Genomic DNA, 16,110 nt, shown 5'->3' on the forward strand with positions numbered 1-16,110 from the left:
TACACAGTAAGATTTTGCAGCTAATGTAAAGTCTTTATTTCTCAAATATTATTTTTCTTTAGGAATTTTCCTAATTGTGTTCCCCAGGAGTCTTATGTCTTTAGGCTCAAAAGCATTGTTTCAATTTTTAAAATTATTATTATTTTCAAATCCCTGTATCACTCTACTTAACTTTCCCTGGAGTTTTATGTCCCTTTTTAAAATATGGAGTCTGCACTCATGTCAAGTATCATATTCACTTTCTATTTCCCAGTGTTGGGCTGCAGAAAAGCCCTTATAAAAGTAAGCATAAATTATAATGTACTGATAGTCATACCTATACTGACAGTTGCCTGGTGCTTTCTGCTACAAGACTCCATTCTCGTAACTTTGCTGAACTTGCTCTCATATTCTTTAGGCTTTGCTCTTATATTCTTGAGGCTGAAACTTTCCATGGTGGGTGTCAGTCCCAGCATGGATTATTTTGGGACGCTAAGACAAAAAAAAAAACCTGCGCCTGCATCGGGGAACAAAATGAGGAGAAAACATGCTGGTTTGTCTACGTTAAATACATTTCTAAAAATAATATGGGCTGTACTATTTGCGGTATTAGAAACTGGCATATTTTGAAATGAGTCAGCTTAGAGAATTCATATTCGCAGAGCTCTCGGACAGCCTCACATGCAAGGCAAGGCAGAACTGCCAGTGTTTAAGAGTGGAAAACTTAAAAAGCAAGCAAGCAACAAAAATGGTTCTGCTTTGAGCAGGGGGTCGAATTAGATCAGTGGTTCTCACCTTTTTTGGAGCAGGACCCATTTGTGAACGTCGATGGCCAGTCCTGACCTAGTGCCCCTCACTTCTGACCCTCTGCCCTCCAGTGTGTAGAGCAGAGGGTGGGTGTGGGGAAGTGGGTGGGTGTGTGGGGTGGGAGGATAGAGCAGGGGGTGGGTATGTGGGGTAGGAGTTGCGGTGGGGGATATAGAGCAGAGGGTGTGTGGGTCAAGGCGGGTATATGGGGTGGGGGGGTAAAGCAGGGGGGTGGGTATATGCGCCAGGGGGTATAGAGAAGGGGTGTGTGGGGGGCAGGGGGGTGTATGGGGTGGGAAGTAGAGCAGGGGGGGTGGATATGTGGGGTGAGGGGTAGGGTGTAGAGCAGGGGGGTGGGTATGTGGGGTGAGGGCTGCAGTGGGTGGTGTAGAGCAGGGGGTGAGTGTGTGGGGCAGGGGGTATATGGGGTAGAGGGTAGAGCAAGGAGGTGGGTATGTGTGGGGGGGTTGGTGAGAGGGTAGAGCAGGGGGGTAAGTGTATGGGGCAGGGGGGGTGTATGGGGTGGGGGGGGTAGAGCAGAGGGGTGGGTATGTGTGCCGGGGGGTTGCAGTGGCGGTAGAGCCAGGGGGTGGGTGTGTGAGGCAGCAAGGGCCCCAAGAAGCCCCTGGCAAACTGGCACTCTGGCAACCTGCGAGGAAAAAGCCCCAGTTCCCATTTTTCTCCATTAAAGAAGAACCCATTTTGAAAGTGCACACGCCACCCTTTCACCTATTTCTGCCGCCCACTTTTGGGTGGCCACCCATGGGTTGAGAAGCACGGCACTGGGGTCCCTTCCGCCCTTCATTTTCTGTGCTTCTATTGAAAAAAAAGCATCCTCCCGTTCTCAAAGGCTTCACAGAATCAAGGGCAGCAGCTAAGAGGGCGCGGGGGGGGGGGGGGGGGGATGCAAAACTCTGGACCTCTTGGTTCAGAGATGACACCTTTTATTAGACTAACTAAGAAATTGCAATAAATAAATAAGATATTTTTTCTGCAAGCTTCCCGGATGGGGAAGGAAGCATTCATGATGGAAATAAAGACACTAGTTTAACAGGCTGGAGGAGAATGGAAAGGGGGGGTGGGGGGGAGTAGCTGGACCCAGGCACTGAACACGTGGCCGCATCAAGGCAGCAGAGAGCTCCCCGCAAGGTTGGCGGGAGGCTCTGTGCTGCTTTCCAAGTGACGTTCCCCCAAGCCCCTTCCTCCCCCCAGAATAAGGCTGGCCAAGGCCCCCTTCCTGCCCCTCCCGAGGATCCCGGGGCGCGAGTCTCCCGCGCTCGTCCTTGTACGCCCGCGCGGCGGAAGCGGGCCGGGCCGGCGGAGACATGACGTGTCAGACAAGGGCACTTTGTGCGCGCTCCTCAGCCGGCGGGACGCTCGCGCAGCCCCTGCGCCACTGAGCAGAGGGGAGAGCCCGGCCGCCAGCAGAGAGAGAGAGAGCCCTCCTCTCAAAGCCAGGAGGAGGAGAAGGAAGGAAGCCGAGAGCCAAACAAAACAGCTAGAATTTGAAAGAAACCTCCCCCCCCCCCCCCCCACACGTCCTGGCTAAGGGGAAAGGGAAAGTGAGGACTGAGTAGGCTCCCAAGGATGATAACTTAGTGGAGAGGAGGGAGGGCCAGCTCCTCACTTTCCTCTCTTTTTCTATCCCTTGGGAAGTGTCTGCCTGCTGGAAGAGGTCAGGCCTCCACCCTGTTGCTTGAGAAGCAGGAGAGGAGATGGTGGAGGCAGCAGAAAGCAGAGGGGATGTGCCCCCTGTGCAAGAAGAGGCGAAGGAGCGGAAGAAGAAGAAGAGGAAGAAGAAGGAGAGCAAGACGCGCACGGTGCGGTCCAACCTGCTGCTACCTGGGCTGGAGGCTGAGAAGCCCAAGAGGGGCCCCCTGGCCAACAATCGCCTTAAGACAACCAAATACACCGCTCTGTCCTTCCTGCCCAAGAACCTCTTTGAGCAGTTCCACCGGTTGGCCAATGTCTACTTCGTTTTCATTGCGCTACTCAACTTCGTGCCGACTGTGAATGCTTTCCAGCCTGAGCTAGCCTTGGCCCCGGTGCTCTTCATTTTGGCTGTAACTGCCATCAAGGACCTGTGGGAGGATTACAGTCGCTATCGCTCGGACAAGGAGATTAACCATATGGAGTGTCTGGTCTACTGCAGGTGAGAGTGCATGTTGCACACACTAGTGTTATCGGAACTGGTGTCAGGGTGAAGTTTTGGGGGTGGGGGTGTAAGGAAAACCAAAGTCAGTGTGGTACCTCTTACTAAAGGGCATCCAGGGAAATGTGGAGCTCTTTGATGCCAAATTGGGGCCCTCTCCCTCCAGTTGCTTGCCCCTATGAAATGCGAGAGAGTGTATAGTGAGAGGAGGGGAGCAAGCAGGTCTTCTGATTTGTGTTTTGTTATACTCCTAAGCTCAGTTTAATGAGAACGTTCTGTTATCCATGTCCTTGGCTTGTCTCCCACATGCCCAGTTTTCCCTGGTCTTCACCCAGAAGTTTTGATGTTCCCAAAGTGTTGTGGATAAGCTGTACGTGCAAGAAGAAGCTCTCATTCATTCATCACAATAACATAGTGAATTACTGAATTATATGTTGGTAAGCAAAGGTGGTGTACGTGTGTGCGTGTTAAAGCAAGAATGGTGCATCACAAAAGGAATTAATTCACTTACTTTGGAAGTGTTTGATTTGTAAGTATTTATGAGAAGTCTTTATAGTGTAAATGGTCAATTGTGCCAGCATATACTTTGGACCAGTATAGTCTTTGCTTTAATGAATTTTCATGTTACTCTTTGCCATTAAATCTTTACTGAACAGCAGGTAGAGGCCAAAGATTTCTGTGTGTGGATTAGTTACTGGTGTGTTTGGATTACTGAAGTTCTGTTGGGTTTGCTTTTCTAAAGAATGTGAGGTCTGCCTGCCATCATTCAATATTTGTTTTTAGCAAAAGCCACTGATTTATTATTGTCAAGTGCCATCATCCACTAGCGCTATTGGTGGAATTTTTGTTCACTTTTTCTTCTCTTTTTGGAATGAAAGTTTGTGTATGTTCTAAACTGTATTTTTAGACTAAATCTTCAACCTCTGGGAATCGGCACTGAAGTTGCTTCCACTGATTCCCATCAGCCTGTACAGTGGTTATCCCACTGAGACTTCTGGAGGTGCAGGGGATGTGCTCCATGTTTTAGGAGAGCAGGCTTTGCTTCTCCATCTGATGCTGCTGGTCTTGCAGAAAGGATGGCAAAATGAAGCAGGAACACGAAGTACATATCAGGCTTATATTCTTATTTCCAAACATGTTTGGGAGAAATCCTTCTGACAGAGGAGACAGCAACTCTCCCGTTGCAAGGACAGGCATAGTGTGTAAAAAAAAAAAAAAAAAAAAAAAAAAAAAAAAAAAAAAGTACTCACAGCTGGCTGTATTTTTAGCATTCAGCAAATTGTCTTGTATTTCTCATACAGCCAGCTGTGAGTACTTTGTGACTATGCCTGTCCTTGCGATGTGAGAGTTGCTGTCTCCCCTGTATGCTGGGATCTGTCGGAAATGTTAGGGGTTTTTTTTCCCCCCATCTTTAGATATCAGTGTGTGGGAAAGACTGGAGAAGGATCTTACTTCATATACTATAAGTACATTCAAACATATAAATAGGTAGAATACGGTCTCTTTATGTGTGTGTAGTTTCTTTCTCTGGATAGTTCTGCTTTCCTCAGTAAGGTAACTCTGGAAGTAAAGTAAGAGTCTGAAAGAGCAGCAAATACAGGCCCTTACAGAGCAAGGTATACTAATAAAAATAATAATCTACACTGCAAGGCTAAAAGGAAAAAAAATATATATATACTTATTATTGAAGCCATTTGAAAGCCTTAGTACTAACCTGGGACTAATTTTCCCCAGTTTTCCTTTTGGAACTCTCTTTACCAAATAGGCAAAGGCAGTCCTGGTGTGTCCACCTGACAAAATTTATACTGCCTCCTGTTGAGATTCCCAGTTAAGCAATTAATATGTTGCATTTTATGATCCTTACCATAAATTTTGTTGCTGAATGAAAGTTAGAACTTCCTAACTGCTGCAGTGTATTACTTTCAAGTTACATGTAACTTGATTTAGTTGGGAGTGTTTTGGATAGCCTTTGAATTATTATCAAGGGCTACCTAATCCACTCTTACCAGTGTGGTAAACTTGAAAGTGCAGTCCTGATCAGTCCATCTGACAAAAAAAGGATCTCTAAATAGGGGTGGAGGTTGGATGCTGTTTATTAAAAAGTTACTGTTTCTTTAGCTGAAAGCTAAGATTTGCATAAATCAGCATGACTTCAGGAGCCAGAGTTTTAACAATTGCGGTGAGTATAGAGGAATACATATTAATATCATGAGAGCTGAAAGCATGAGTTTATTTTGAAGGCAGAGAGAATGCCAAATGAACAAGTGGATGGATTTTTTTGTTTGTTTGTTTCCCTGGAGGTTCAATATCAAGATAAAGAGGGATCACTTTGACTCTTACTCCATGGAAAAATTTGAAGGGTAGATGTCATCTAAATAGATTCATGTAGATTAAATAATGATATTCTTTCCCGTGTCTGTGTTCATTCATCTCTTTAACTCTTTTTTTACTATCCCTTGAGCCAGTGACTCTACTCCTGCAGCTCGTTGTACGGAGACAGTGCTTTCACTTCTTGATCCGTATGCCTCTTTCACATGGGGTAGGTTGATGGGACAGGGAGAAAGGTAGATATGGTAGAGTGCAGCAGTGCATGTAACTCCCTCCCCTAATGCTCGGATGTCTTGAGGGGCAGGATCCCATCTCTGGAGAAAGGAAGCGGTTATGTTTTGTGATGTATGGAAATGTGGTTGCCATGCTTACAGCCACTCTCTGCAGTATCAGTTACTTCTAAGGGTGTGGATAGCTATGTGATGTGCCATGTTGCTCTCGACATCCTTCCCATTTTGCCTATATAATGGGCCTTAAATATTTTAAATATATAGTAATGCCTTTCCTACTGAAAACTTCTGAAAGTGCTTCACAAACAATTGTCCACATACCACTCTGCTGAAAATAGCAGGTAGCAGGAGGCAACAGGTTCACAAAATATTCAACAACCAGAGGCAGTGGTTGCTGCCCAGATGTACACTTTCTTTTGTGTTACATACCATGGGACTAATGACCATAAACCCCCCCCCCAAAACTGAGTGTTGCTCTTTAAGGGTTTAATAAATTCCATTTCAGGTGAAGATTCAAGTTATCTGGACAAGCTTGTCTAACCTCATTTTAATGCTTTATTTCCTCCTTATTAAACACAAATAGTGGCCCTTAGCATAAAATATGTGGCTTTTTGATGTAAATTCCCCAGGTATCAGAAGTGGATAAATTATCCATTATCTTGGGTATCTGCTGCTGTAGAAATTAAAATGGTGCCTTGTTGCTAGGTGGCAGAGGAACAGCCTATTTGCTTTGAGTAATTGCCACCCTGGGAAAACGGTGGACACACAACCCCTATACTGATATCATTTAAACTTCTTTATTTTAATGAAGGGTTTGTTTTTTTTTGTGTGTTCCCCCTGCCCCCATGGTAACTCTACACCAGTTTCAAATAACTTACTCCACTGTACGGGCTTAAGTCACATGTCTGATCTTCATTTATGTTGGTATTAAAGCGACAGTAGGTGGTGTAGAGCAGGGGGTGAGTGTGTAGGGACTCTTAAGTTCACTCTCCCCCACAGCTGCTGTGCAGCAGATATAACCCTTGTAGAAGGATTGGGCACTGTTCCTGCTTGGCTAAATTGAGTCAGGGCCTGATTCAGGCGCAGGCCAGGCCCTGATGCAGCTTTAGGGGGCTGGGGCACACGGTAATGGCCCAGCTGGGGTCCGATACAGCTATGTGGGATTGGGCCCTGGGCAGGTTGGCCCTGTGTGGCTGCATCAGGGCCCCAGCCCCATGCAGCTACATCAGCACCAGCCAGGGCACTTCTCTGCAGCTGGATCACGCCCCAGCTGGGCCAGCACCATGCGCTGGATTGGGTCCAGAGACTGGATCTGACCCATGGATGGACCTGGCCCTGCTCATCCGGCCCATGGGTTGAAAAGGTCAGGCACCACTGATTTAGAAGGTCCCCAACATGATTTTGTGTTTGTGTGTGTACGCCGGCACATCTGGTGAATACTCTCACGTTCTACTCATAGCCTTTCTGCATTCTGGGTGTTTCAGTTCGTAAGAATTAATTACTGTGCACTAATCAACATATGAAATGGGATTTTCCTACAACAAACACATTTATTTTGTTTCTTTCTTGGTCAGCAACTTGAAGAGAGGCTTTTTTGTTTACTGTTGCTCTTTAGCGACCACTAACCATGTGCAGAAATGCAGATCACACATTTAAATGTTGTCACAATAATTCCAATGTACACACGCTGCTGTTCTCAAATATTTGGCAGAACCAAGTTTGGTCTAAGAGCACACGTCTTAAATGCTCTTCTAAGCAGGGGTCTTGTTTTCAATATATTGCTGCAAATCCCCATGTACATTTACGTGCTATATAAATAAAGATTATTATAATAACATTGGTACTTATCCAGTAGGGGATTACATTTTGTGACTGAGTCTAAGCAACATTGATGAAATACTGTCAGATAAGGGTTTTTTTTGGGGGGGGGACCATTATATTCGAAACCAAGGGCTGGTTTTCGGTGCCTGCTCAAATGCTTTTTAGGTACAGTAAAAGTACTGCTAAGATATAGTCTCCTATTTGCAGATTTACTATTTCTCCTGTGGATGTGAACTCTTAAGATTTAAGGGCGGCTGGACCCGATGATCTTGAAAGGTCCCTTTGAGCCCCTAACAATCTATGAATCTATTAAATCAAAATTTCTGACCAGGGTTGTTTTTTTCCTTGAGGGTATTGGGAATGTTCACCGCACACTGACCTGTGGTGGGGACTGCAGGTGCTTATTACCTCAAAAAATCAGGCTGTTATATTAGATGTTAGCCTCTGGCAATGAAACAGAAAAGAAGGGGAAAAGGAAGCATGAGCATGGAGAAACCCAGAGGAATAGGTTTTTAGCCCTTGAGAAGAAATACAGGGCAAACCCACACAGACAGTCTGAGGCACCAGGGCAGAGCAAATTGCAGATCCACATGGTGACCAGGCCCTCTCCTCTGCATCCTAGGTCCCCTGCCCTTTTGTCAATTCCATCTTTGGTGAGTTGTGCTGTCGCTAGCTTCTCTGACTGCCCCCAGACTTAAGGGTGACTGACCAGATTAGAAGAGAACCATACAGGAAGTCATTTACCATAAGAATTTTACTTTCTGTTCCTTTTTCTGGTGACAAAGAGTTTCTCAGATTCAAAAGGAAGCTACCTGGGACTAGTCAGTTTCCTCTGCAAGTGACAGCTGTACCTAAGAAGCTGAATGTGAAGAGTAATAGAGTAGGATTGGAACTGAAATCCATATCCTTCCTCAACTGACTAGGGATGCATCCCTCTGGATGTCGCTCTCTCTTTGTCACGCTGACCATGAATAATTGGGAAGCAGAGAAGACTTATGTCAGATAGATTTTCTACATGCAAGTGTTTTTGTAACATTCATGGTCTGAAAGAAAATGAGCCAAGAGCTAGTATTCTCTTCTACCAACTGCCTCTGGCACAGGCCAACGTCTCCAGGTACTTGAGTTTTGCTATGTAAAAGCAAAGGTGCCTAAGAGATGCAGAGAAATTCTACAGAAACTACCTAAGCTTTGTTGTATGCTTGTTTTTATAAAGGATATGGTTATATTTCTAGACCACTATGTAGATCCCTAGGTAGGGATTCTGTCCCGCAGTTACAGTGGTCTCTTAGGCCATCTCTTTCTGGCCCCTAGAGTATCTATGCTAATGTAGATAAGCAAAGCTGCTTATAAGCCATAATTTTACCTGCTGCATTTTACTACCTGGGAAGATTAATCTCTGTGACGTGTCATAGCTTCTAGCTGTTTTGCCTTTTTATGATGGGAGTTTGCATCGGTATATCTATGCCAATAACAAGCCATTGATTGTTACAACTGGGGCATTGTAGATGAGGCCTGAGTCATGAACTAATGGACCCGAGTAATAAGATAATGTTGGATTTTCATGCCCCTCTCCATAGCCAGAAGCTGGAAACAAGAGCTGGTTCAGTCTGAGTTTGATCAGTATGAAATAATTTGTTTTTAAACAACTTCCAGATTGTGATTGGTCTGCCTGAATGTTTTAAAGTGGTGGTATGGTGTACTGTTCTCATCAGAGGCAGAATGGGACAAGCATCTTGCCTTAAGGCCTGTATATCATCATGAATTCATATAGATTCAGGAGTAGAATCACAGAACCATAGAAAATGAGGGTTGGAAGGGACCTCAGAGGAGGTAATCTAGTCCAACCCCCTGCTCAAAGCAGGACCACCCCCAAGTAGATCATCTCAGCCAAAGCTTTGTCTAGCCAGGTCTCTGGGTAACCCATTCCAGTGTTTTACTACCCTCCTAGTGAGAAACTTCCTTCTAATATCTAACCTTAACTTCCCTTGCTGCAACTTGAAACTGTCGCTCCTTCTTCTGTCATCTGTCACCACTGAGAACAGTTTACCTCCATCCTCTTTTGAACCCCATTTCGGCAGTTTAAGGCCGCTATTAAATAGCCTCTCAGTCTTCTCTCTTGTGGACTAAATAAGTCCAGTTTCCTCAGACTGTCCTCATAAGTCATATCCCCATTTTTGTTGCCCTCCGCTGGACTCTCTCCAATTTGTCCACATCCTTTCTGTAGTGGGGGCCCAAAACTGGACACAGTACTCCAGATGTGGCCTCACCAGTGCTGAATAGAGGGGAATAATCATTTCCCTTAACCTGCTGGCAACACACCTACCAATGCAGCCCAGTATGCTGTTAACTTTCTTGGCAACAAGGCCACATTGCTGGCTCATATTAAGCGTATTGTCCACTTTAACCCCCAGGTCCTTTTCTGCAGCGCTGCTGCCCAGCCAGTCAGTCCCCAGCCTGTACTGGTGCATGGGATTGTTCTGTCCTAAGTGCAGGACTTTGCACTTACCCTTGTTGAGCTTCATGAGATTTGTTTTGGCCTAATCCTCCAATTTGTCTAGGTCACTCTGAATCCTAGCTCTACCCTCCAGCACACCTACTACTCTCCCCAGCTTGGTGTCATCTGCATAAGTCTTAAGGGTAGAAGAAGCCTGAAATGCATGACCAGAAATACAAGTTAACATAGCTGCATAGGTCCTTCTGTAAAAATTTAGTATGGTGCATATTTTTGGTGGAGACTCAGCTTCAGATGTGCGGCATTTTCCAAAGGAACTGCAGACTAAGGCTAAATACAGACAGTCAAAAAGCCTGATACTGAATTGATTCAGTCTTCTCAGGTTAGTCTGAGTTGCAAGACCCGATAAGCAAGTGAACAAACATTCACTTCTGATTCCGGAAATGCAGCCACATGCCTGGCCAGGAGCTAGGGGTTGCTAGAGCATGCCACCCTGCTCAGCCGGAATAGACAGTTTGGGCCAAGGCTAGCCCACCCACTCTGTGAGGGGAGCTTGTAGGGGAGGTGTAAACCTTCCTGGGATGCTAAGGGACGGAGTTGACTTGAATTTGGAGAGATCTGGGACAGAAGTTCAATGAAAGGATTTAACTTAAATCTGTTAAGTTTGATACTACATCCATGCAGGTTTATCTTAAACCAGTTTTGGCCATTTTGAAAGCAGTTTGTATACACTGAACTTCTGTTGTGTTGAAGTTTTTGAACCAGTTTCTGATCACTTATACCACTTTATGCATAATTTCTGCCCCTAGCCCAACTGTGGTCTTAGAATCTTTTGTGGACATTCTCTTTATGGTGACTCCATAATTAGTTCTGTTGTGATTTCTTCCCCTTCTCTCCATTCTTTGGACACAGCATTAGGGAACTTCTTATGTCCAAGAAGTTAAGGGTAGCTCTGAGATATGATCCAGATCTGCTGCAGACACTAGCAATAACACTGAGACTCTCAAAACAGATGCAAAGCATTAAGGGGGGAGGGTTTTATTTTTATATTCCCATCAGTATTTGGGAGAGGGGATGCATCTTTAAGATTTTTTTTTTTTTAAATGCTGTCATATTTTATCTCCTTTCCTGGAAAGCAAGGACATTTTTCCAGCTGTCACTTTCCCAGACTGAGTTTTCAAAACTTAAAAATGGCTTTTGGTTGCATGTGAATCCAACTTTTCAGCCTGAAACTGGCATTGGGGTTATGAATCCGGTTCCAGGGAATACCACTGTCTTGGATCCTTTATACATGAGGGTTTTTTCTATTTGCAGGTCAAGCAAATGTACAAGCATGAGTGACGCTTAAAATAGCAAGCTTAGATTGAAAAAAATATATAATGCAGAAACATTTTTTAATTATAATGACAATTTTGAATACATGTATGAAGGGAAACAGAGTAAGTTTGAAATCCAGTTTGAGAAAGCTGGCTCACACACTTTAAAATGCATGGATTGTATCTTTATCTTTCCAGGCCATGTAGCCCAGGGAAAGGTGAGATAGGGGCATGATGCCTTTAAGCGACCTTTGTGCTTTTATGGATCTAGGCTGCTTTAAGGGTCAGACACCAGGATATATTAATCTGCTTGATTTACAGCATCCGCTTCAGGGTGATCTATAGGCTGCTTTGCAGCCCAGAAAGACTCTGTAGTACTCTGCCCTTTCTCTGCCCTGGACTAGTAACAGAGTGCTAGCTATGGTATATGGGCACGGAGGAATGGGAAGGGCAAATCCCTCTAACTGCAGCTTTCATTAGATAACACAATCCTATTATTTTTTGCGGGGTTTTTTAGCTAGGAAACCTAAAGTGCACAGAGGAAACAACTCTGAAAAAATGTTATTTCAGGACTCGCAAAAATGTATCATGGTACCTACAGAAACTGACCATCCACTGGAAAAGTGATTTAACGCACTTGACCTTGCAAGCTGCTATACATTTTTTGCTCCTACTGAGTATTTTCTTCCTCAGTGTTTCAAGTAAAGCAGATGTTGATCTTTGCCTTCGGCATCCTTGTACCCCTAAGAATTAGCTCTAAGATAAGGGGACAGTTCTGCATAGGCAGGGGAAGACTTCGTATCATAGAAAGATGGGAAATAGCTTCTCGAGCCTCCTATCAAAACCACTTGATTGACTAATTTTTTTCCCCGTGAGATAGACCTACAAACGGGTGGGTCTGTCAGGAGCAACAGCCAGCTTCTGCATCATGAGCAGGCTCTGTTGGAGAGTTGTTTTAAGCACAGAGATTGCTTGTTTTGTTTTTATGTTCTGGTTGCCTAGAAATACTGACCTACTTCGAGGAAAATTTAAATACTTGCCTGTTGTGCTTTCAGTGATGGTGTATCCCTGGCATTATTTTAGCAAAGAGCATATGAAAAAAATGTTTAAAAAAATTGATTTCTTTTAAAATATAAAAGTACCTTGTTATTAATTTAGTTTTTGACCCTATTATAAACACAGTTAAAACTGTTACATTAGTCTCTTAAGGCCTGGGTGTATGGCATACTTTATATTAATATAACTCTGCCATCTTTTGCCCCCGTAACAATAAATCTGCCCTAACACTATCCCACAAAAAAACGGGTCGACCTGCACTAGTGTTAGTTAAACTGATATACATGTCATTTTATGCTTATTCCAGTAGCCATTTACTCAAGGCAAACATCTTCTCCTCCACCTAATGGCAAGGTAGTGTAGTAGTGCCTAATATTTGCAACTGTCCTAGGAGGGATCTTTTTAGGATCTGACTTGCCTAGGATGCACATCTGTCTTTTAGTGTCATTTACATCAGTGTACAAAGCCACTGTAAATGGCACACAGCAAACATGAAGAGTTCAGGCTGCTAAATTTGACAATTCCCATGTCAATTTTCCCACCCCAACTGAGAATATTAATGTTTCTTAGGCCAATACCCTATACTGGCAAGGTTTGTTTATCTCTCCCTCCAACAGGAATTCAGTCAAAATATTTATGTCAACACTTTCTAAGTGAGGCTCCTAAACTGATTTCAGCCATGGGGCTTGAGGGTGCAAAGTGATTTCTGCAAATCAGGCACCAAAATAAGTAGCCTGACAGCAGATTTTAATGCTTTACTGCAAATACCCTTCAAGCAATGGTCAAGCAACCAAAAATTTAGCCAGAAAAAGTAAGAGAAGCTCATGCAGATCGAAAGTAAATGGTATAATATCAAATCTAGCCAGCTAAGGCATGATTTTGCAATTATAACCCAGCAATATCCAGCTTTCACTTATGTCCTAAAAAATGGTTTGACATCTTTCACTAGAAACTTTCTTGTACATGCTTTCTTTTTTCTTTTCAGAATTAGTTTCTGGGTTGCATGTGGTGTCAGCCATTTCCTTTTGTGCCCGTCTTGTTGATAAACCTGTGCAAATCTGTGAAACAAAAACTTGACATTACATGTCATAGCAGGAATGAAGGCATTATTTGGGTTTTTTCACACCTTAATTATATCTTCACACTTTCAAGCATTATAGCCTCCCTTTTTTGACTTCTGATACCTACTGCATGTTCTAATTTTATTACTGTTGTATGTATGGAATTCTTTTCCATTGAACACACAGGTTCTTTGCTCTCTTGACTTTGTTTATACAATTACCTGTCTTTCCTATAGACAAAGGTTGCTGGCTATAAATCACCTGAAATATTAATTAAGATTTCACTGACCAGACAGTGTATTTCTTGATGCACTTTGTGAGTTCCTGTCTCGAAGACAGACAAACAAAAAGGGACTAGATTTTAATTTCTATCAGCAGCCCAATGTGAATTTTAAACAACAATCTATAGTCTGTCCTGCTGTTTTATGCTAAATTAACTATTTAATAAATACATTTTAGAAACAATCCATTAGTTATGCTCTGATGAAAGTGTTAATTTAATCTCAGCTACCTTTATCTCAAACTACATTCTGCCTTCAGTGTAATCCATTAACATGTTATTCACACTTGTGCATCCTATTTACATGATTTACCTAAAAGCTACAAAACGATGGAAGATTTTGTTGTTTATTATTAATTATTTTTCTCCCTTGAATAGCTGAAGATATTTACAGATGGGTAGAACTTCAGTTTGCCTATATAAAGTGGGTAAACTTTTATCTTTTTGATGCAGCTCACTTTTATCCTCAAGCCATAGTTTTACGGTTTTTCCTTCCCAGAAGCATATGTTAATGTAGCATATGCTTGATTCAGCGATACTTATGTCACCTTTATCTGATTAACTACTGAGTCAACTAAAAAGGCTTAATATGTAACGTATCCTAAAAATACCAGGCCTGTATGTGTCCAATATGCTCATTGCCATGTTACAAAGTAGAAAATGAGGTTTTGATATAGAATGGCTTAAAAACTTCACAAGTTACGTGCAACGTTTTCTTACTCTGAAGGGCTAGGTAACAGGGAATGGACATTTAAGTTAGGATGAAATCTTGGTGCCAATCAGTGGCAAGAGTTCATTGACTTTAAGGGTGAAAGTCTGATCCCGTTTCTCTTTTTTGTTTCCACTGCTGTGCCTGCATTGTGTGTATGAATGCATGTGAATTATAGTACATATTATGCATGTATATACTATGCATTATAAAATACAAATGCATGTAGTATGCATTAATGTCCTTTTATCAGCTAGGTAGCCTACAGCACCCTCCTGATGATGATCCCTACATTCCTCACTTATTACTTTGATTACATTACTGATGTTTAGCTCTTTATGATATTTCAGATTTAGTACACTGCCTCTCTCTTACTTTTAATCTTCCTTCTTTCCTTTTCGTAACTCTTTTCTTTTTTTTTCTCTTCCATTTACTTTTGGTGATGTTCACTCTTAATTTCCTATCTTGTTTCCATGATACAGAAACTTTAAGTAGGAGCTTTTATTTCTGGTTGATCCTCAGGTGTGCTTTTCACACTGCAGTTTAAGAATAAAATCTGTGCCAAAGCTGAGCTAGCTATCACTTGTGATAATAGCAGGGTGACATCTTATTCTTCTTGAGTCTTAGTTCCCCTAGCCTAGCTAATGATCCATAAAAGCTACTAACATGGAATGAACAGTACATGCAGTCAACAACTTGAATAATACCACATTACCTATAAACTAGATTTCATCTTTAGAGTTTGAGCACTGTTGTATAATATATATCATTGTAATTTCTGTGAAATGTCTTGCCATTGTAGACCTATGGGTCAGGAAAATATATATTTGTCCACCAAAGGGAACCTAAAGCCTATCAGGGAATACTAGAACACAGATTTTCTTGCCTAAATGTTTTTCACCTTCCACACTGCTACAAAATACCCAATCATTCTAGGTAGCCGTGAAGTGTAACCCAGGGGGGAAAAAAATAAACACTGGGTTTTATTCATCTGGAGTGATGGTTGGGTATTTTTAAACTATAAAATTTGATTCTAATCACAAATCATAAAGGAGAATTTCAAACTATAATCATCAAAATGATGATTATGCAGTTCTTATTAAGGGTAAAGTATAAGTGAAAACGTGAGTCCAAATAACTCAGTTTGTTCTCTAACAAGAATGACGACAGAGTCGACGTGAGTTTTAAAGACTTGTCTTTCTAAGCACACAGATTCAGGGCATCTCCACATTTTAAAATCTTTGACAAACTCTTTAATAGTCAGGTCTCTAAATCCTAAGAAGAGGTTCTGAATTCAAAGCCAAATTCTAATCCTCCCCCCCCCCCCCCGAGTTTATTTACGACAGTATTTAGTTTGGCTTTAGGGGTTTATATAATCCTTACTCAGTTTTGAGGTACTTAAATCATATCTCTGCTCCACTGGCTTCTAAGCTGGAAACTTTCCCTTCTGTTTCTGGCAAGCTTGGGCCCGCTTGTTTAAACGCCACGTTTTAACACCACCAGTAACTGTTTCATTCAATGAGTCCCCTCTTGTAGTCATAATAGCATTCCCTTGGGCTGTCCTATCTGGCAACTTCTGGAAAGCATTTACCACTGGCCAAATTCATTTTAAGAAGTGCCTCTAATGGTGAAAGAATTCTTCATGAGGAAAATATCCTGTGTATTTGTCTTTTACCATGGGGGAAAAAAGCTGAGGAACTTCTGCCATGTTGGAATGCTGAACGCTTTATTCTCACAGCCAGTTTAGTTGTGCAAAGCCTTTTTAAAGAGCCTGTTGATCAGAAATAAGGACAATGTACTCCTTGAAATTTGTATTTACTTAATAAACATCTCCCTTGCAGCCCCTTACAATCTGTGAATCTGGATGTAATATCTTCTCAAATGTATCTAATCTCTTATTTTGGGCAACAGTTGGCTCT

The 16,110-nt window shown here is 42.6% G+C and overlaps 1 protein-coding gene across 1 annotated transcript in view; it reads left to right on the forward strand.

Moving 5' to 3' along the window:
• The first annotated feature begins 2,013 nt into the window (after positions 1 to 2,013).
• Positions 2,014 to 16,110, forward strand: part of ATP10A (ATPase phospholipid transporting 10A (putative)) — a 158,341-nt gene continuing 144,244 nt past the window's right edge. Inside the window, exon 1 of the mRNA XM_006266949.4 lies at positions 2,014 to 2,938. Within this exon, the coding sequence (XP_006267011.1) occupies positions 2,502 to 2,938 (437 nt within the window). The 5' untranslated portion in view covers positions 2,014 to 2,501. The remainder of the gene's footprint in view (positions 2,939 to 16,110) is intronic.

The sequence above is a fragment of the Alligator mississippiensis genome, chromosome 1 (genome assembly GCF_030867095.1).
Source record: "Alligator mississippiensis isolate rAllMis1 chromosome 1, rAllMis1, whole genome shotgun sequence".
Taxonomy (NCBI): Eukaryota; Metazoa; Chordata; order Crocodylia; family Alligatoridae; genus Alligator; species Alligator mississippiensis.